This window comes from Argentina silus, assembly GCF_951799395.1.
Source record: "Argentina silus genome assembly, chromosome: 5".
NCBI lineage: Eukaryota > Metazoa > Chordata > Actinopteri > Argentiniformes > Argentinidae > Argentina > Argentina silus.
The window spans coordinates 8,234,964-8,258,431 of record NC_139659.1 but is presented as its reverse complement, the minus strand read 5'-3'; the positions used below and the strand labels follow the sequence as shown (position 1 = coordinate 8,258,431).

The following is a 23,468-nucleotide window of genomic DNA, read 5'->3' as shown; positions in this document are numbered from 1 at the left end:
GATCTGAGAGAACCAGATAGGTCTCAGTAATGGGCCTAGGGGCTCCCACCATTTTGTTCACACCCAATGGAAGACTGAGAGGACGTGGAGGAGGGCCTACTGTATAGGAGTGGGTTTTTTTGACCCAGGCTAAGATATATTCACTTTTATAGGAACATGCTAGAGGTGAGGGAGTTTGGGAAGAGAACATGGGGAGCGGTGGGGAGAGAGAGATGGTTGCTGTGGCTGGGAGATGCTCACTGCAGTCAATCAAGCCCATGTAATTGGAGCTTTATTGCCTTTGATGGCTGAGTGTTGTGGAGGGTTCATAGTGGCCATAACCTCTTAATTAAAGTCCAATAAGATCTCTAATGAGGAGAGAGGGGCTTTTGTCCAGGGCTGTGTGGCAGCCATTACTCAGACATCACATGGATGGACGTCATCGTAGTCCCCTCCCTTCGCCACTGCATCTCCTCCCTGTGCTCTCAAATACCCTCTCAGCTAGCTTTACTCAACATTCCTCTCCCCTTAAACAGCCTTTTGCTGAGACAAGCAAACCTTGACTCTGCACAGGTGTTCCTCTGTGGAACAGCAGGCGAGGCCAGAGACACTGAGCAATGACTCTTCACTTTTTATTTTTGTTTGTCATGGGTATTTGTGTGTTATGCACACATAATCAGGTTATGTAAGTTTGAATCTGGGACACAGTGTGACCAAGAGTCACAAGGATGCGCCATAAGGCTCCTGGCTGTTACGCTCACTGGCTCACTCACTTGCTCAGTGATTTGTGTGAAACCAACAGAGCTATTGTTGACATGCTTGTGTCATCTCCGTCAAGGCTTGAGAAATGGGGTTAACCACCCATGAAAGATCACAAACATTGTGTTGTGTTTCTTTCCCATAAAGAGACATCAGGCGTACTTAATACTTGGGCCCATCTTAGGCAACCAAGAAGCATATTGAGGAAATTGTCCATTAATAATGTACAGTAGAGTGGATATCTTCAGTCACGGTAGATTGTGTGGGGTCGAGGCAAGTTTTAGGGATCTCAGTGAATTTGTCTGTCTCAGAGTTCAGTTGCCGGTTCTCAGTGTTGGGGAACTTACTGTGAAAGTTTATTTAATTCAATTACCAAATACTTTACAAAGGAAGAAGTTGAACTACACCAAAGCTACCCTTGAGAGAAATAAAGTTTTTAAACTAAAGCTATTTTGAAAAAGTAGTTCACGACATTGAAACTACTTCTTCAACAGTTACTGAAAGATGACTCGTCCGTATGACAGAAACTGAAACGACTGAAATCACTGAGAAAGATAAAAACAGGTGAGGTGGAGCAAAGTGGGGAGACGGGAAGCAGTGAGGGAATAAATAACAGGTACTTAGATTTTAAATTCAAGGGCTGGAGTAACAGTTAAATTCCTATTTCTTTTTTTGTTTTTGTGGGGAAATGTAGTGAGTAGTGACAGTACAGTAGCTCACTACACTGTAACAGTGCATGGCAACAAAGTACAGCAGTTACTACTGAAAACACTACGAAGATTTACATTTTGTTTAACTACCACCAAGCTACAGCAAAATGTAGTTCAAGTAGTAGTTGAGCTAGTGGAAATATTCCCCAATATTGCCGGTTCTAAACAGTAGGTTACTGCCATATGCATACTAGCTAATATAAAAACATATTATATAAAAAGGTATTTTTGTCCTTCCTCCCTGTAAGCAAAAGGTCTAATTCAGACTTGATCCTGCGCCTCAACCCTGTTCTCTTGTGTATTATTCATGTTGCCCCAATTTAACAGGTTCTCCATTTACTGTAATGGTTTTAGGTCTGGCTCACATCACAACCACCCACTTAGGTCACATTACAAGGGTGGTTAGAAGTCATGTTGGGAGCCCTCCGCTGGGAGCCAAAATGGAAGACAGGCTGCCCTGCCCTGCCCTGCTGGGAACCAAGCCGTGTGTGTCTGCAACTGCAAAAGTCACGCTTGAGGGGAAAGAAGATCAAATGCTATATGTATGGTTGTGAGAGTAGAGGCGTGAGTTTTTTTTAAATGTCAGCTTCTCACACTTCTGTCTCTCTGGGGTTCCATGAGAAGCCTGCGTATGACTGTGACAGTCCAAAGTGCTGTTTTTTTTTTCTTGTTTTTTTGTGACTTGTTTATGCAAGGATGCTGCGGTGGGCATCAGTATGTGGACATGGAAAAGCACTGTATGATGGTCATAGATTCTGACCTCACATACTGCTTCCTCTCAAGGTGTCTTCCTTCCTAATGTCCTCTGTTGCCTTGTGCTTACTCAGTAAGGCTTTGGTTTACGGGAGTGGTAGTAGTAATTGTACAACATTACCTATTGGTTGAGATGATGACAATACCGGCGGGAGTAGAAGCTGACTTGTACGGCATCAGTGCATCATGTCTACATTAACCTTTAGGGTAAAAGAGAAAGTGTATGGATTGAAGCTGATTCTGCAGAACGGATCAGGCGGATATGCAGCAGGGCAGTTAGCACCTTTATCACTGCCTGTATATTAGAAAGGGCTTTTTTCACATGAAAGATGAGACTTTAAACATGTTCAAGGTTTTCATGATGCCTTAAAGCTCAACTTAAGCCTCAGAAGCCTCTTAATCATCCACTGTAAGCCTGACATTTGGGCTGGGGAATAGAAGGTACCGGTTTCAGCACTGGTCTATAGCCAGGAGGATGTCTCAGGTCTAGAGATCATATATTCTGAATCATCTAACTCCCTCATAACTCCCTCCAGCATTTCTCACCTAAACTTCAATTAAGTCTTATTATGGAATAATGCCATTGCATTTTTCATTCTGAAAGGCTTTATATCTCTACATGGACGTTTTGTGGTTTACATTGGGTCTGGTCACTGTTGTATGGTGCACTAATGAAATGAACTAAGCCTGATGAGATACAGTATATTCAGAGGGAAGAAAAGCTCCAGGAGTGACGTTTTCTCCATACAGTCTACCTTGCATGATGACAGATGAGTAATGATATTAATAAATTTGCGAGAACGATCCGCTTTCATTCTTTCGCAGGATATTAAACTTTTTTTATTGAGTCCCATTCTGCAGTATTTCCCTGCCAGACATTTAATGAAATGACAAAACGACAAGTTTTAAGATATATTTGATCCGTTCAGTGTCCTAAACCTGTCTTATCTTCTACGGCAAGAAAAGTAATGTATTCATAAATTCATTTAATAATAGAATCCCCCCCTGTTCACTTCTGTGCTATATGAGAGGGTTGTTTTCGAAGGTTTTACTTATTAATTTTGCCCCAATGCTGAGTGCACTTGCATTGGAAATTGAGCTGTCAGGTTGCCAGTGAGATTGCTCAGATTGTATACTCCACACAATGCTTTTAATTATGTCCCTAATGACGGATAAGAAGTAAAGGATCAAAGGCTATATGAGAAAGAGTGAGGGAGTAATTATACTATTTTGTCTGCCATCACCGTCAGTCCTGCTGGGCTTCATACCCAGACATCACCAGAACAATAGCCCCAAATTAACGTTGATAGATTAGGTAACAATGGTAGGAGATATGAAGCATGTAGAAACGCTCTGCATATCTGTGTCTTTTATTACTGAGTGAGTTAATTGGTCACATGATAAAGCCAGCCATGAATACTGTCCTGTTTTGTCTTTAAGTCTATAGAAACAGGTTTGAATTGATCATTAATGTAATGAAACCTACATACAGTCCAGTACATCTGTCTGAAATGGGAGATGAGAGGAGATGGAGAGGAAGCTTACCCCAGGGAAGGCTCATTAGCAATTTGGCATGGCAGCTATGTTTCCTCCCAGGATTGTAGGTGTTGTCTCATCGACATGTCAGCTGTAGAAAGAGGCCCTCCCTATCAGTGTCACATACCCAGCTGTTACCCAGGTGCGTCTCAGTAAGGAAAGAGTCTAATGGAGGAACAATAATGGCTTAATATGTAATTGATCATGTGCTGCAAAGCAAACTGTCCCTTGGGAATATTAAGACTCTGTTTAATCATGTCACTTTGTGATATCACATACAGAGACAGCAAATAACATGACACCTACCGTGCCTTCAGTAAGTATTCACCCCTCTCCACATTTTGTTGTGTTACAACCTGACTTTAAAATAGATTCAATAGATTCTTTTTTCACTGATCTACACAAAATACCCTATAATATCAAAGTCAAAATTATGTTTTAGAAATGTTTGCAAATTAATTAAAAATTAAAGGCTGATCTTGAGTCAATAAGTATTCACCGCCTTTGTTCAAATGCCAAAACGTTGTCAACAAGTTATTCAATAAGTTGAATTGAGTCCATCTTAATGCTAAGGCAATAGTTGTGATTTTGGAATTAATATCTTTGTTTTTATATGGTCTCTGATTTGCATAGGAATGAAATACACACTGTGTGGATCAGGTTGTCATTACAAACTGAACAAATGGAGAGGAACAAAACTGCTCAGGATTGCGACCCTGAGGCCTGGGGAGACTTACAAAAAGTTGAATGGCTGAAAAAAAGCACAAATAAGACAAAAAAGAAAAAAGCACAGTCAATGGCAAAAAGCACTGTTGATGGGACAACATCATCTTAGTCACTCTACAAAATTGGCCAAAAAGAATCCCTTAATGGAAAAAAATCTAGCTCGCATCCATAATTGTGTTTGCAACAATGAATTCAAGTGATACAGCAAAGAAAGTGGCTGGAAAGTTTAGTTTATGGGATTCTTAGTTTTCTATTCCCCTATTTCTACGGTGGAGAAAAACTCTTCCAGCTCCCTGGTGAATTCTTTGACATATTGAATGCGAGATATGCAAATGAATGTGGTTTGAGGGATTTATTTTGGTGCTTTTTTGCAAAATGTTAATGTGAGTGTATGAGGGGGAGCTTTAGGAGAAGTGGCTGATGGGATGGAGACAGGAGGCTTTTTGTCAGGTTGACATCCAGGTAACCCACTTTTGCTTCAGCGTGTTTACTCTTTGATTACGGGGAGAGCTGAGGGAAGCACTATCTCCCTCCTGCCGAGCTGAGGCTGGCAAGCTGTCAACGGTGTGGATACACAACCCCTATGAAGATACACACACCACCTGTGAAGTTTCTGGCATGACACACACTCGCACGCACACACACACACACACACACACACACACACACACACACACACACACACACACACACACACATGCACATAGACATAGACATATACACAGACAGTCTGTGAAGTTTTGAGATACACAACCCTTATTCATTTCGGTGAGATTCTGGGATAGATACTCTGGAAGGATTCTCAGTCTACGTCCTCAGTGAATATTACATCGTCAGGATTCTTATCAGACCATTATCTGTTGAGATTCATGATCGATTCAGAGAAAATCAGGGCGGATAGTCAGCCCTGCAGTACAAGGACATTAGTCAGTGTTTTTAGAGGGAAGGTGTCTCAGAAGTGTGTCTGTTTTTATATTACCAATCCTCTATGACACCCTAGGGATGTGTATTTCTTTGTTCGTTAGAGGCTATGATCCCAGCCTAAGTGCCTAAACCTGTCTGTTGTCATCCTATGGACGTTTGTTTCAAATGGAGTGGACAATCTACTTCTCCCTTTTTGTCCTCCTGGCTGAATGTGATGCATGATTAATGGAACTGTCATGCCCATCACTGCTCCAACAGCCCGATCCCTACACACACACACACACACACACAGACAGACAGACAGACAGACAGACAGATAGACAGACAGACAGACAGACAGACAGACAGACACACACACACACACACACACACACACACACACACACACACACACACACACTCCATTTCAGTCATTGTCATTTGACCCCTATCAAAATTGCCCTTTTTATTTCCAATGGGGCGATCAGAGTTTAGACTGAACTCTTACTTTAATTGCTTCTCGGATAGAGAACATCTGACGAACATAGAAGAAAAAGCTCTCTCAGTCCTAACTCCCATCTCTCGCTTGTTCTGCCTGAGAGTGCTTCACTTTGGACACACACACACACACTTGGTGTATTTGTGTGTATGTGTGCATGCCTTCGTGTGTGTGCGTGTTTCTGTGCAAATCCTTAGATAACAGATGAGAGGGGGACATCAATATTTGAACAAAGGGAGCAGGCATCTCTTTCTGTTGGGCCATGCTGTTTTAAAGTGTCTTAGAGGGAAATCTGCAGCGTGGTTTTTGCCCCAGAGAAATCACAAGCCAGAGAGTGGATTTACTGGAGAACTCAGCTATATCTGCAGTCTGATTGATGTCACAAATGGCGTTCTCTGCTGTTCATCAGGGACAACGAGGAGGAGGAGAGGGAGGAAGTTGGTAACAGGATAGTGAACATGTGATTGGTATAAGCCAGGGGACCATACAGTCTGTGGTCATGTTGGCTCTATTGGTTAGTGTGTTAGTGTGGTCTGGACTGCAACATGTCAATGTCACTGTTGGGGATTTGATCCTGTGTGGGCCATATGACATCTTTCTGACCAAAGCAAACAAAAACACACTAAAAAAGAGCTACAGGTAGTTGACACACATTGTAATGTAACATTATAAATATGAAATTTTTTGGCACACATATCTTCCTTGGCACACAATTCTTTGCACACACACACACACACACACACACACACACACACACACACACACACACACACACTGATATAGTATAAAATCTGTATACTGTATAGTAGGGCGTCCTGTGGCTCCTACAGTATAGCCTGTCACGAACCCTCAGGCACTACATCATCTGTGTTGAGAGTGGTTGAAAATTGTTGGTGGAAATTGTATTGTGTGGAATAGGAGCCACAACCAGCGCTTCTGAAACACTTCGAACACAATCACGACTTCACTTGTTGCTTCCTTTCTCACTCCATTTTTCTGTTGTGCTGGAAATCACCTAGCCTGAGAGTGATCAGGAAATCTCATCTCCTCCTCCCACCTCCCATGTGGAATACACTGCCCTACCTGTCAATCACTGCTCTGGGATTAGCTTCCTGTGGCACTGCAGCATATGCTGTGCTGAGTGTGTGTGTGTGTGTGTGTGTGTGTGTGTGTGTGTGTGTGTGTGTGTGTGTGTGTGTGTGTGTGTGTGTGTGTGTGTGTGTGAGTGTGTGTGTGTGTGTGTGTGTGTGTGTGTGTGAGTGTGTGTGTGAGTGTGTGTGTGTGTGTGTGTGTGTGTGTGTGTGTGTATCTGTGCGTATGTGCTTGTAAAGATATATACCCCACTCAATCCTCTCAACCTCTCATCCGGCATTGATGGGAACAGATGCTCTCCGAATGCGCCTCACCGTCTCAGACACCCATGCCTACCGGCTGCTCCAGCTCTCTCTCCCCTGGCCCAACTCCTCTCCTTCTTACCTCTGACCTGCAGGGTAGACTGTCCATATGTCTGATGGTTCAGCACTAACTTTACTCAACACTTCCTGCAAAAGCCCTCTAATAAATGGAACTCTGCATAATGATGTAGAGTTGACTACTTACAGGCAGTGTTTATGCACTGTATGTACTTACAGCGACACATGGTCAGAAGCTGTTTGTGCAGAGATAAAGGTATATTTGACAGGAAATCTAAATGTGAACGATGTATTACTGTCTGTGAGATGAGACAGGGGGGAAGTTAATCGGCTTTCTGTAACTTATTTCTCAACCCTGTACTCAAATGTCAACACAGTCGTGTGTTAGTAATTAACACATGATTATGCAGCTGCCTCTTAATTAGCAAACAAAGAATTAATTAGAAGATTTGTTTGTTCATTTATGATTAAGCAGCTGCTTCCGGCTTATTAATACTGTATGTTGTGCAAAGCAGAGTAATCTGCTATCTGATGAGGAAGAGGAACTTTTGCTGGTTCATCATGTTCCTCCCAGCTCTTGTTCTTTCAGGGCCAGTAACTGGTTTGTGGAGATGCTGGAGATTGTGAAAGTTAGTGGACAGTTATACAGCCCTGGCTTTTGTGAGGAGAATCAAAGGCTAGCTTAGTGCCTCACCTGAAACAATGATCCTGAAAATGAGAAATAGTATGTTTATTTGATTGGGTTTCAAGTGGTTGCTCACCATTTGATGACATGTGAGGGCAATGGCCTGTTTTATGATGCCCATATATTTATCCTATCTCTCTCTCTCTATCTCTCTATCTCTCTCTCTCTCTCTCTCTCTATCTCTCTATCTCTCTCTCTCTCTCTCTCTCTCTCTCTCTCTCTCTCTCTGTCTCTCTCTCTCTCTCTCTCTCTCTCTCTCTCTATCTCTGTCTCTCTCTCTCTCTCTCTCTATCTCTCTGATGGTGTAATTGGTGTAAACGGAGATCAGAGAGGTGGCACTGTGTTATTCCTCAGTCATCTGTGTGTGGAGTTGCATTCTCACTCTCTCTGTGAACAGTCTGTCCATGGCCTCTAAGGCATTCCCAAATTAGCTGCGACAGTTTAGGCTCCCCTCCATTCCTCCCTCCCTCCCTTCCTTCCTCCTTCCCTCTTATTTCAGATTTACATTTACAAGCCCTGAATTTGTCGCATCATCTTCAGTGGTTTCCTATGCTCTGCTTTTTGCAGCATGTTGGTAGTGTGTTTTCTATGCTTAAGTGAGATGAGTAACACCTTTCTCTATTGTCTGACCACAAAAATCTTTACAAACTAATTCAAGATAATTTAACCTTTTTTTTAATTTTTATTCAACGTGAGTCAGTAATAACAAGCCATGATTGTAAAGTCTTGAAGTTGTAGAAGTGCGAGCAGAGTCAGCAGAGTGTGTCTGCCTCAGCAAGGTGACAGCTGGTTTTGTGTGTGCGTGCGTGCGTGCGTGCGTGCGTGCGTGCGTGCGTGCGTGCGTGCGTGCGTGTTTGATAGAGCCATCGCTCACCCCGTGGCAGTGACATCTTGTTTTCCTCTCACGCTGGGTGAGATGTATCTGCGGCCCCCGTGTGTTATTGCTGGGGTGGCCCATCGGTCGTAGATCACCGTGGAAATGCTGCGTAGCGACGGTCTCCCCTGACAGCGGCGGAGGGAATTGAGTGGAGGTGTCAGCCCCCTCAGCCCTTTGGTGGTCTTGCGACACAGTGCAGATGAACAGATGACAGCCCTGGTCGGGCTAAACCATGTAAATGAGCCTTATTAATGGCTGTCAGAGTGGAGAGCAGGGGAGGTTGTGGAGAAAAGCCATGACACTAGAAGTCAAGAACAAAACCTCCTCACCCTCTATCAGGCTCATTGTCTTAGGACAATGCTTACAACACAGAAGATGTGCTTTATTCTGTATGCTATGATATATCTGGTATTCCATGGTAACAGCTGCACAGTATCATAACATTGTCATTATATAATAATTGTTTTGAAAAAACAAGTTGTACCAAGCAGTGTATATTCCCTAATGTTCAAGTATAATAAAGAGTCTTTGGGTCTTAGAAAATCACTGTGTACATTTGTATTATTATGTATTATTCATGTTATTATTATTATAAGTTGTTGAAAATATCAGGTGAATAGCAGCTGTGGTTAGTTAAAGCATGATATGTTGTTCTACTCTGCCTGGGTACATGAACACTGAGGTCTATTAACAAACAAGTCATAACTGGCAGCGTTTATATCTTTTGTGTGTGTGTGTGTGTGTGTGTGTGTGTGTGTGTGTGTGTGTGTGTGTGTGTGTTTAGCTGTCAGTGTGTGTGGGTGTGAGCTAACGTCTATGTATTGTCTCTATCCAAATAAAAATACTGCATGTCACCTCTTCATGCACAAACAAATTGGAGCACTCCAGACAAGAAAAACTAGCCTGGGGCTAGTAATTTCTAAATTAAAAGCATGTCTCTTTGTTCGGCTCCAGTTCCACGAATGAAAGCTTGGCGCAGGGAGGGAAGAGGGAGCGGTGAGTGAGAACTGTGATTTTCACAGCCAGAACATCACAGAGTCATTTATCTATTCCCTTCAATCAGGAGGCATCCTGCAGGAGAGGCAGGGAGGATTAGATCCCAGGCTGGAAAGAGTTGGTGCTATAATCCTGGAGATGGAGCTTGTGAACACACCCCCGCTCCTCATAGAGGAATGTACACACTCACACACACACACACACACACACACACACACACACACACACACACACACACACACACACACACACACACACACACACACATACACACACACACACACACACACACACACACACACACATATACACACAGGGGGTTTTCACCTCTCTAAACCCCTCACACACACGGGACAGGTTCCAGGAGAATAGTGGGAGATTAATCAGAGTGTAATTACACCTGCTAGGCCTCCAAATGAGCCAAACGTGTGTTGACTGGAGCGGTCCCCAGGACTAGGGGACTGAATCACAGAGGGAAATCATTGGCTGTGAATGTGCGTTTCAAAACATTGCTAAAATAACTGGATTTGGAGTGCTGTGCTTTTAGAAGAGATCAAAGAGGTGTCAACATGGTGACGCCTGTCATCATTATTGGAAAGCTTTAGCGGTATATTTTATGTGTGTTTTCAATGGGAATGTACTGTATACACCAGGCCTCAATAGCTTTCCCTTGACTGTTCTGATTCTGCAAACATTTTTACAAAGGTTTTGTTATGGATTATGGATGTGGATTATGTGACAGATGTTTTTGTTGTGTTGTTGAAATCTTTGGTTTCTGATTTGGGTGTATATTTCAGACTAGGCCATTGGTATGTGCAATGTCGTAATGCCTGGTACATTGAAGATGGCTCATCGTACATTTACATTGAAGATGTCTGTACGATGAGTGTGTTGTGTGTAAAGTATGTTTGGCTTTTGGGAGCTGTATTCTTACGACTTTAGGTACCTAAATTAGCCGCTAACTCACTCATAGATTTGTACTCTCTGCAGTCCTGTCTACTCTAATGCCATCCTGGACTCTGTGTATCCACAGGCTCCAGGACTGAAGCCCTGCAACATGGCCAATCTGGGACCCTCCCCCACTTCCTGCAAGAGCCGGACGACGCCTACATCGTCAAGAGCAACCCCATCAAGCTCTGGTGCCGGGCCCGCCCAGCCCTGCAGATCTTCTTCAAGTGCAACGGGGAGTGGGTCCACCAGAGCCAGCACATGTCCCAGGAACATACCGACCTTGGGACAGGTACTGCACCACACACACTGCTGCACTGTACTCATACATGGTCATACACACACACACACACACACACACACACACAGACACATGCACACATGCATGCACACATGCATGAACACACACACACACACACACACACACACACAGACACACACAGACACACACACACACAAACACATAAACTCATGAACACACACACATAGGCTAGCACACATTTTGCTGATGCACACACAACCTGCATCTCTACCTAATCTCATTTCTCAGTTTCATCACATTGCTCCTAGGTCCTCATTTTAGTTCCAGTTATAAAATGGTGCTCATATCATAGGCAGTAAAGAATAGAAGATCGAGAATGAACCCATGCTAGAGTTTAAAGCCAGTTTATTGACTGTGCCCAAGGCTAAGTCTTACTCCTCAAACAGCTGCCTCTCTGCTTTATTGTACATGTCACACTTGATCCAAACTAATATGACACCAGTTAGTCCATGAAAGAGATGCAATTGTGCCATTTTGAGATTTGAATTTGAACTCTTAGAAGTGGAGAGCGGAGATGGTTGACTTTTACTGATGCAACTTGGTGAAAGCGAAGAATGTTCTTATCTACTCTAAAGAAGATTCTATATTGTAAAACCTCAAAGAGGGTTCTCTGTCTCTCGCTCTCTCGCTCTCTCTCTCTCGCTTTCAGCATACTTTTGACTAATGGCTACCTGCTATTGTACATCCCTCAGGCTGGAAGACAAGATTTGACAATATCATTTCATGCAAACTAGAGTTAGACAAGAGATCCCACGTTTATCTAATTGCTTTCTCCCTTGTAGAAACCACTCAATGTGAAGGTCACATATTTATAGAGCATGTCTTGTTTTCTATTTGTCAGTCTGACAGTATTGATGCTTCATTTTATATTAACACAGGTCGTTATCGCTCTCAGAGTTGTCATTGGCCTCTCGTCTTTAAATCTTTACTGCCTGGTGTCTGGATTCACAGCCCTGTGTCCCCATCTGGCTCCTAATCATTAGTCCTATCTCTGTCCACAGAGAGGGAGGGAGAGCCTTAACTGTCCACCTGTGCCACAGGCCCATAAAACAGCAGCCTGCGTGAAGGGGCTGGGACTGAGTCTGATGTAAAGGGCAGGGGCTGCAGCTGAGGCTGAGGTAAAGGGCAGGAGCTGGGGCTGGGGCTGGGGCAGGGGCAGGGGCAGGGGCAGGGGCAGGGCCGAGGGGCATCGGCAGGGGCAGGGGCAGGGCTGGTTCTGTGTCTATGTCTATGTTTGAGACATAATTGATTGAGGCATTGGTCCGCAATCTTAGCGTGGAGGAGAGGTGAGATGTAGGTGGAGAAAGGCATGCTAAACCATAGCTTGACTGTCTGACTGTATTGTTGCCTTGTTGTTTGGCAAAAAATGGCTAAAGCAGAAACTGACCATCGGATCCCAATAACTAAAGATACAGAAGAGACAAACTTAGTGAATACATGTATGGGGGATGATAATATCTATGTTGAGAGCTATGGCTTACGGATTTGTGTGCTTATAGGATGATTGGAGCATGTAACAAGGATGTGGGGTAAAGGTCAGCTCTCTATCAAAGGAAGGTACACAGGTCAAGGGTCAGGTCTTCAGGTAAAATGAAAGAATGAGGTGGTAGTACAACACAGTACATGTTGAATTTCAGGTCACTGGCTCTGTTTGCTCGTCCACTCTATTTGGATAGCACCTGGTGTGCATGTGAGTGTACACATCATACGCCTCCCTCAGAAACAGACAGACCGACAGACAGACAGACAGACAGACAGACAGACAGAGAGACGGATACCAGAGTTTAAACCCTCTCCTTGGGTTACCTTGTGTTTGGCTCTGTGCCAGAGTTCCGTTCTGTAGTCTCACCACAGGGGGCAGTAGTCAGATCGTTATTCTTCAGACACATTCTCTGCCTTCCTCTGGCTCAGATAGCGAATGTTATTTGTCCTCCGCGAGGCCGTATTTTAAGTGCATAGCTTTTATCTGCCAACTCTGCCAGACTGGATGCCCCAGAGATAATAAATCAGTGCATTGCGGACAATACCCTCAGCCAAACAAACTTTTTATGCTAACTGCAACTTTGGCTCAAACCTACTTTCTCTCTCACCAGAGAACAGACAGACTTACACAGGCTCGATATTCATGTCTGGATCCCCAGCCACTCTTGGGAAATGTTGGGAAATGTTGTATATTTTTCCATGTTTCTCTGTCTCTGTCTCTATCTTTCACTCTTGCTCTCTCTATCTGTCTGTCTGTCTTTCTCTCTCTCTCTCTCTCTCTCTCTCTCTCTCTCTTCCTTTCCTTTCCTCACTTCCTCTCTCTCCCTCTCCCTCTCTCTCTCTCTCTCACTTCACAACAGAGAGACCTAATCTCTCCAAATGGACGGCTGTTGTGCTGTGGCTTGGTTGCCAGGTTGGTGTGAAGAGCCATGGAGGAGTCCCCTGCATGGCGATGTGTGGCTTAGCTGTCTGGATGTGCTGTATGTGGCACTGTGGCACTCCCACATTTGTAATGGAGGGGATTTCTCAGGATTTACTGAGCGTTGAGGGAACAGTGTGTTGGGTATCTGACATTAGCTCTGTCCGTGTTACTGTTCAGGTTAGACACACTCACTCCTCACTGCAGAAAGCCACTGGGTGGGAAGTAGCATACTGATAACGACCTCAATGCAGAAAAACAACATAGTTGCAGTTAAAGAGTTCAATATACTGTATGAGGTGACATCTCATACCACCATATACCTCAGAGGGTGCATCACACACACACACACACGCACGCACGCACGCACACACACACACACACACACACACACACACACACACACACACACACACACACACACACACACAGACACTCACCCTCCCTCCCTGCTGCTGCTTAGTGTATAGGTAGCTGTGCTCCAGCAGTAATGGCTGTTAAAGTGTGTCTCAGACGCAGGCAGACGGCCCTGAAGGGAGCATGCTACAGCAGTTAGAGCAGTACGCTGTGAATCAAACGAAGCAAACCCAAACAACAGCAGCACTAACATTGTTTCACCAGTGACTGGAGGGCTCTGGGACTTGAAGCAGAGGACAGGACAGGAATCACAGTGATAGTCTGTCCAGAGGTACCTCACAGTTGGGCAGATGTATTTGGATGCTGCTGTTGATCTGTTTGGATCTGCCTGGTTCTTTTTGAAGGAATAGAGAGATAAAGGCGAACAAGGCCAAGTGCACGGACACCCAAGGGAGAAAAAATACTTTCAATGAGTACCTACTTTATGTTGTTGTAAGCGTAAGTGTGGTGAATAGATATGCCATATATGGTCAGATGAGATGAGTCATCATTAATGTATTTTACAGTATGCAAGCTACACTGTACTTATAGTATAGGAGGCTATGTGTGCATCTCCAAGCATTTGTGCTGTGTGTGAGTGTGTGTGTGTGTGTGTGTGTGTGTGTGTGTGTGTATGTGTCTGTCTGTCTGTCTGTCTGTCTGTCTGTCTGTCTGTCTGTCTGTCTGTCTGTCTGTCTGTCTCAAAGTTGTGCCCAATGTTCCATCCCAGTGTCCAGTCCAAGTGTTGAGGGTGAATTAACCACCCCCTGTAGAGGTTGTGCATTTTGTGGTGTCACTGGGTAAAACACAATGCCTGGCCTGATTAATGTCAAGGTTGACATCTCATGTTGCATGCAGTTCTGCTCTATAGGTAGCCAGGCGACAGGAAACAGGAAGCAGGACACTGATAGAGGCTGACAGTAATGCTTATAACACTTCCCCTAAAATCAAAGATATATCTGACTGCATCCTGAACCCTTGTCATCTCTCTCTCTGTGTGTGTGTGTGTGTGTGTGTGTGTGTGTGTGTGTGTGTGTGTGTGTGTGTGTGTGTGTGTGTGTGTGTGTGTGTGTGTGTGTGTGTGCACACGTGTGCATATAGCCTGGCTGCATATAGCGTGTGCAAATATCTGGGAACTCAGGAGACATGAGGGTACAGATGATTAAAGTATTATTGTGCATATCCAAGCTGAACATTCCAGTTCCAATGTTCCAATCAGGCCTAAACAGTACGTTTCATATTACAGCTTCATTGCTCTCAAATCTGTGTTCCATGTCTTTGAACAGCACTCATCTGTCTGCCAAAGGCTCTCCCTGGAATATAAAAATGTACTTACAGCTCAGTTTATAGTTTACAGGGGTTTGATGAGAACAAGGTGGAAAGAGAGAGATGCTGAACAACAACATCATGAAAGTGCAGTGTCTGCGAATGGCAACGCAGCACGTTTCCTGTCCTTATACTTCTGCAGTTCCCTATCTTTTGATAAGGTATAATCAAACAGAGCCATGCTGTTTTTCTCGTATAATCATCACTTACTGTACCAGACTGAACCTCCCATAGGAGAACAGCCAGCACTGATAGACTTGTCAGAATTACTTAGTAGGGTTATCAGCTCTGTTCAGGTGCAACATTCAAATGGCTCTGCTATTTGGAGAGGAAGTAGCTTGGCTGAGTACTGTAGCTTACTCTGTGGGACCAATTCCAAACCCATTTCAGGGTAAGAGGCTGGATAAGTTAAAGTATTATGGCAGATGGGGCTACTAGGGATGAGAAGTCTGTGTTGTGTTTTTATTGAGAAACAGGCTATAGAAAGGCTATCCGCTCCAACTGCCCCCAACTGCTACCTGTGGACAAATGAGAAGGGGGGGGGATAGAGATAAAGAGATATGTGGTAGGAAAGGAGTGAAAGAAGAGAAAGGGAGTGGAAGGAGCGGAAGAGAGAGTATCTGTTACTGCAGACTCTGACTGACAGGATGATACCCTCATGCAGATGGAGAGATAAAGTTTAGAGAGATAGAGGGAGTGGGAGAGGGAGAGAGAGGGGAGTAGGGAGGGTATCAGTTCCTGCAGACTCTTAGATAGAGAAATTGTGGAGGAGGGATAGGAAAAGAACTTGAGGAAAGGAGGGGTTGTGTGGGAAAGGAGTGGAATAGGGGATATCAGTTCCTGTGGACTCAGATGGAGAGATAGAAAGATAGGGACAATAGGAGAGAGAGAAAAAGAGAGAGAGAGAGAGAGAGAGAGAGAGAAGAACGGGTGAGGAAGCAGAGGAAGAGAAGGTGTCTGATCATGTGTCCTGTGTTCCTGCTCAGTGAGGATGACTGCAGCATTGTGAATTAGGATCACAGCCAGCTTGCAGAGACATCATCTACCTCCAACCAGGCCTGGTCTCAGACTAGTGTCAGAGAGAGTGACAGAGAGAGAGGGGGGTGGGGATTCTCAGTCATAGAGAGGGGGCTACAGAGAGAATGAGAGAGAAGTGAAAGAAAGACAGCGGTAGACAGAGAGAAGGCATTGCAATAGTAGGCATGAAACAGAGCTACTGAGGCACAAACAGTGCTAGACGACTGTATTCAGACACAAAAGAGAAATAAATGAAGAGAGAAAGAGCCGCATAGAGTAAAAGACACATTCTGGAAGGTTCTGATTCCCACGCTTTCATAAGTGTTAGCGTATTTGACATGTATGTAACCCAGACTACCGGAGCTTGCCGCAAATGAGGACTCTGAGCGCTTTAACGGCTGAATTATCCTGATTTTATGCCCGCATTAATGTGTCCCTTTGGTTCCAGGATTAAGTGTGACACACACATCTGGGACCAGACTGAAGAAGTTGCTGGGAGCATGTTCCGCCTGTCTAGAAGTGTTCGTCTGTCTCTGGCCCTTAGCCAGCCAACACAGCTCACACATGCTGAGCTGCATGTCGCTATGTCACATTACACAAACCTTTCCCCAAAGCTGCAATCACATCAGACAAACATCCCCTAAAGCTAGACACAACCCCACAGCCCATGTAGTGTTGGCTAGCGTTGTATGGTAGGACTGTACCGTATGAGTACGCCTGCCTCGTGAGCGTCTCTCTCCCAACAAATAGCATTATGATTATCCCCCTCTGGTCACGACGTTAAGTATGACAGAGACATCCTGGGCCTCTGTGAGCTGAGCCGAGCCGTACCGAGCTGGGTGGATCAGGAAGCACTTGTAGCTGGCACAGGCCTGCTCCCAGCGGGCCTCTCCAAAGGCCCAGCCAGGACCAGACAATGGGCCAGAGAAATCACAGCACAGGCTGCTGCCAAGGGAGAGGGAGAGAGAGAGGAAGAAAGAGAGAGAGTAAGAGGGTAGAGGGTAGATGGAGAGGGGATTAAAGGAGGGAGGCAGAGAGAAAGAGAGAGAGAAGGGAGAGAGAGAGAGGAAGACATCCAGCCCAGCCCAGCAACAGAGCAACCCTCTCAAGGCCCTTTAGAAAGAGAGGGAGAGAGAGAGGAGAGAGGGTACTCTACTTCTCCTCAGGGTCTATTGTCAAGGCTTCATGGCACTCTTTCACTGGCAAGACATGAGCAAAAGGAAATGGCAGAGAGTGACAGAGAGACATGGATGAAGAGGAAAAGAGGAAGGAAGGAAAGTGGTATGAAGTGGGTATGGAAATGTCCTGAGATTTAAGCATACACTACAACAAATCTATTATGAACCACATAGACAAAACATACAGAGAAAAATACTCCCATACCAACCAATCAGGTTACTTTTAGAATGGCGTAAATTCTTTGATCCTTGCCCAGTGTCGGGGAATCTGGGAGAGAGTGGGCCTTCCCGATTACTCTTCCTCTTTATCTTCCCCTCAACAGATTCACACTGGCACATACTCAATAAGATATTATTTGTGCATTCGTTCGGGAGGATTATTTGTTACCATTAGTCATGGTTTTCTTTGTTTGGGCCACAAATGCATTCTTGCACACACACACACACACAAATTGTTTCCTGTTTCTTGCCACATACTGTAAATTATGATTTATGTTGGTGGTTCAAGCTCTCCGACGACTCTTCTTCTGGGTTTGAGGTTGTCTCAGTATTTCAGAGTAGACTTTACATACAGTAGAGAAAACAGCCTTTTTTTTGCTCTGTTGAGACTAGGGTAGAAGTCTTCTTAGAGAAACATCAGAGTGTGCCAGATAAGGACGTTTATATGGGTCCTTACAGCCCCCAGTACATTCATTTCTCAGTGAATCTGTTTGTCTTGATGCTTTTTGAAGGCACAGTTAACTTCAGATTCTGATTGTTCAACACTGTTTTGTTTGGGTCCACAAAAGAATAAACAGCTTTTAAAGATAATAACAACAGTGTTGACTAAAACATGAGTATATTGAGTTACACACAAAAAGCTTACAGGACACTGTCTTAGAGCAAGAGCTTGGCCATGCTGGGTTAGTGTTAGATATTGTGGATCATGCTCTTTAATAAGGAATTCAGATGAAGAAGTATTTTTCCAATGGTGAGTAAGCCATTATGATTTAAAAGATTGCAGACTGCAAATCCTCGATTTAGTCAACAATGATATAGAAGATATAGAAACTGTCATCAGATTATTTGGGGCTAAGTCGCTTGTCAGGCAGCACTTAAACTGACGTGGCAGCCAAGAGGGGGTTCATGCTGAATCTGCACACCATGGACACCAGTTTGATTCAGCAAATAGTGCTGAGCAGAGCAAAAAATACCTTACAACTCAGAATACTCTACAGCATGATTTTTTTATTGTAGTTGAATCTAACAATGGTTTTGAGAAAACTGTAATTATTCTGTAAACAGTCTAAAAATGCATTGCCCATCATGGGTAGACACACAACACTAAACAGAGTATTCAAAACCCCCAATGGATTAATTCTCTCTGCATCTATTAAAAATATTTAGGTAAAGATGGCCGACTTTGCCCCATTTTTACAACATTTTGCAAATGCAAACTGGGGCTCCTGGTCTTAGTGTGACAAGGCTGCTGATGTCTTACACCACAAAAGGCTTTAATAGAAACTTTTACACAGAAGAAATCACTTTAAAACAGCTATTATGTCCACCCATGGTGAGAATGGGGAAGGGCCCCCTTCACAATTATGATTTATATTATGATAATCTATTTTTGTGTTTATCTGTCTGATTTACTCTAGTCTAGAAACACATCTCTATTTTGTTTGTTTAAAATGATTGGATCCACATGTGTGTTTCTTGTTTGTTCTGTGATGCATGATGGGTATGGCCCACTGAGAGGAGTCTTGGAGCGGAGACCACACCATCACGAGGACGTCTGCATAATTTACTGTTTACCCAGCTAGCTTGGAAGCAGCTGTGAAATTAGGCTTATAATGGCCAGTAGAAAAAAAAATCACAGAAGAAGTTGCAGTGGAAAGCCTTTGGAATGCTGCCCTGGAATGGCCTTGAAGACTGTGCTTTCCAAGATATCCTGCAGAGTATCCTTATTATACATTAGTGGACCAATACTTCCCACAGTATTGTGTGTTTGAACAGGCTGGCTTTATTGGAAGATACAGTAAGGGTTTTTGGTTTCTCTAGTTCAACATACCAAACCAATAAACTTTGTAAATAATGCAGGAATATTTGTGAGGTAGTTTGAGTGTGTATGGTGTTTCAAAGGTTTTAGGTCCTAGAGTGCAGCTGACAAATTACAACACAACACGAGGAAAAGAAATATGAAGGCATTCTAAAGGGAGAACCATATTGTCATGTTGTTATGTTTTCTCTCTGAATGTTATCTTTCTGAGAAAGGATGGTCTCTAATCCTTTTCACAGAGACAATATGAGGCAGATGATCTGCCTCCAATACAGCCTCCATTGGAAAACACTTAGTCTCACTTTAGTTCATAATCTGTATAAATGGATTAAGCATTAACAGAACTGAATGAGCATAAGAGGATCAATAGGATCACTATCTAAATGACATTCTGCATCATTGGTCCCCCAGGCTGAAGATTTGCGAGGGATGATTATCTGACTGATTGTCAAAATGATGATAATGAGCAGAAATATGGATTTTTATTTTTTTTTGGGGGGGGGATAGATTTGTTGGACTTCCGATTAAATTGATGATATGAGGGTAAACCAAATGGTAATCTGAGTAATGCTCAGAGCATAACCTGACTGGCATTGCCTTTCCCACCTGTCTGAGTACAACCCTAGATCTGTTTAGAGCTGATAATCTAATCGCCTTGATATTTCACCCATCTTTCCATCTCTCCAAGTCTATGATTAGATGATGATCTGGTTAGAGATTTTAGTATTAGGTGCTTTGATAATCTGGGTGATAATCTGGATGATGATCCTGTTATGTGTCTGCAGGGCTGAAGATCCGGGAGGTGATGATCAACGTGTCTCGGCAGCAAGTGGAGGACTTCCATGGCCCAGAAGACTACTGGTGTCTGTGTGTGGCCTGGAGCCACCTTGGCACCTCCAAGAGCCGCAAGGCCACCGTACGCATTGCCTGTGAGTAGCACCATCCCTTTAAGATAGACACCTGTTAGTAGTACCATCCCTTTAAGATAGGCACCAGTGAGTAGTACCATCCCTTTAAGATAGACACCTGTAAAATTGACACACATTAGAGATAGACACCTGAGTAGCACAATCCGTTTGAGATAGACGTATTCCACTTCCATTATGTATCATCATTCCTCTAGTATGGTACCGTACACACAATCTGCACGGAGTATCACCCCCCCCAAATGAGAATGACCTCCTCCCGAGGGTGATTCATATAAAGTTATATAAAGTTATAAAGTGATATAGTCTTAAAAAGTGATATAAAGTCTTCATCAGGTTCAGGAAACCGTGAAGAGACATTTTATTTTCCATTGCTAATGGACTATTGTGGCTTCCCTCCCCCATGCGTTCTCATCGCCGCGTGCATCTCTCTATTTCTTCACCCCAATGGATAGACTCAAGGGGTCCCTGGAATGCAAAGCACAGTCTGGGTTTACACTGCCCACTGCTTATCCAGAGAGAAGAGGGGAGAGAGGGAGAGGGTAGGTGAGAGGAAGAGGGTCTGAGAGAGGGGAGTATGTGTATGAGGGGGAGAGAAAGAGAGAGAGAGAGAGAGAGAGAGAGAGAGAGAGACAGTGATAGACAGAGAGAGAGAGAGAGAGAGAGAGAGTGATAGAAGGAGAGAGATAATTGAATCAAGCAGAAACATCAGAGAAAAAAAAGACAAAAGAGCCCAGAAGAGCAAAAAAAAAGGTGTCATTAGAAACAGAAAGTGAAAAATAAAGAGTAATAACAAGAAATGGCCTAGTGGAAATACTAAATAATTGTTTCATTTGTGGTTTGATGTGCTACTAATGTGCCTGTGTTCTCCTTCCCCTCTCCCAGACCTGAGGAAGAACTTTGAGCAGGACCCGCAGGGCCGGGAGGTGCCCATTAAGGGCATGATCGTGCTGCATTGCCGTCCTCCAGAGGGAGTGCCCATGGCCGAGGTAAAGCCTGCTTCCACTACCAAACACACTTGTGTTGTTTTCTAAACAGCAGTCCCAAGGACACATTTCAACAACAAAGCCGAATTGAAATTTTTCGAATTGAAATATAAGTGGAATTTGAATGGCTCCCGGTGTCCAAGAGATGCGTACATGTGTCTTTTCTACTTTCCAGTTGAGCACGCCAGAAGTGCTTCCACTAGCCGCTGGTTGCTTCACTCTGGTTGTTTCTGTTTACCTCAGTGGAGATGGTGATATACTGTATACTTGAGGCAATTTCTACTCATATCACCATGTTCTCAAGTAAAAGGATGTACAGCTATGACTTATTTAGATGCCATGGATACATTGGCTGCGTGTGTGTGCTCTTCCACCTTCTCATGTTGCCTCCATGTAGAATATGGAATTAGGCTCTCAGTGGCTTGTTTACTTTCAGTGGTACAGTGTGAGTGCTGTGTACATTGTTCAAAGTTGTTATACGTGTCACTGTCCGTGTCCATGTGTCATTGAAAGTGTCTCCAAGCATATCTAACTTGTGCATGTGCATGTGCATGTCTGAACTACTGCCCCCCCCCCCCCCCGATCAGAAGACACACATTATTATTGCACACCTGGCATTATTGCACACCTGGCATTATTGCACGTTATTGCGCTAGTACTATTGTATACTATATACTAAATTATATTATATTGTTGACTTTTTGATTGTTGCTGACTGTTGTTGTTGAGCGAGGTACAATATCCCAGAGCATTTCACTATATCAATTTGATGTGATTTGTATGAGATTGATGAAGACATGCGTCTTGTGTACTTGTGTGTTCACAGACATGTGCTGCTTTTGTGTCTGGGTTTGTGTTATGAGTGCTGTGTACAGTGTTGCAAGATGTTTTGTGTGTCTGTCTCCATGTGTCGTTGAGAGTGTTTCCAAGCATGTGTACCTTGTGCATTTCCATGTGTATTGGATTGAAGAATGTGCCTGCCCTACTTGTGTACTTGTGTGCATTCACAGACATGTGCTGTGTGTGTGTGTGTGTGTGTGTGTGTGTGTGTGTGTGTGTGTGTGTGTGTGTGTGTGTGTGTAATGAATGATTCAGCCCACACAAATGGACCTGTGATGTATCGTTGCTCTCCCTCCATGCATTGTGGTCATCAAATAAGCAACTCCTCATGCATTCATGAATGTGACTCCAGCTACGAGAGAAAGAGAAATATGAAATATAAATAATGCAGAAAGAAATTCAGTTTTTTCCAACAAGGCTTGCATCCAGGAAAAGATCCACATCCCAGCCAGAGGTGGGAAAGTGGCCCTATGAACCATCCGTTTTTAATCTACTGCAGTGCTTTATCGAAACGTGCATTCCTCCATGATGTGACTTTATGCCTTTGATACCCCTGTTGGGAATTTTTGCTCAAAGGAAATTTGGTCCAACAACCGTTTGAGTTTAAGCAAATGCGGCCATGAATGCAATCTGATCCGTGGAACTGTATTTGGATGCTGAGATGAGCTTATTTTGGTCATGCTCTTTATTTGTCCTGTTTCACATTTTAGCAATTTGCACAGCATTGTGGCGCTTGTAAATGCAATTGATACTGAACTACAATACAAGCAGTGCACATTTCTATCAACATTAAATGCTCAGTTCACTGGATTTATCTATGAATATAAAATAGGATTTTGCATATTGTTTGAAGGCAATGAAACGCTGGATAGCCTACTTCATATCATAACATCCTCTCATGTGACTTCTCTGTACCGTTCCCTCAAAGGGAATACTAACACAGGGAGATGCCAGAATAGTTCCACATGTCCTTTTTTTAACCATCCGGGAGTTCACTATATGAACAGCTGCTGCTGTGTGGATATGTTTTTATGCCAGTGAAAAGCATACATTGTCACTCAAACTGTCTCAGTAGTAATAGTGCCAACTAGTCATCTGCACATAAGTCATGCCGCTTGTGTCCCAATGTGAAGCAGGTATGGACTGCCACTGGAGCAATCCCATTGGTATCACAAGCCACGATGGCTCCATCCATAAATGTGGCTGTTCTGTGGCAAATACTTGTAAACTTAGTTGTTGGGTATGTCCTAGAGTT

General features: G+C 43.7%; 1 protein-coding gene across 1 annotated transcript in view; it reads left to right on the top strand.

Moving 5' to 3' along the window:
* unc5da (unc-5 netrin receptor Da) overlaps window positions 1-23,468 on the top strand; it is a gene marked incomplete at both ends in the record, with an annotated part of 108,241 nt that overhangs the window by 60,201 nt on the left and 24,572 nt on the right. The window contains 3 exons of the mRNA XM_083669996.1: window positions 10,869-11,075; window positions 20,247-20,390; window positions 21,273-21,376. Of these exons, the coding sequence (XP_083526122.1) occupies window positions 10,869-11,075; window positions 20,247-20,390; window positions 21,273-21,376 (455 nt within the window). The remainder of the gene's footprint in view (window positions 1-10,868; window positions 11,076-20,246; window positions 20,391-21,272; window positions 21,377-23,468) is intronic.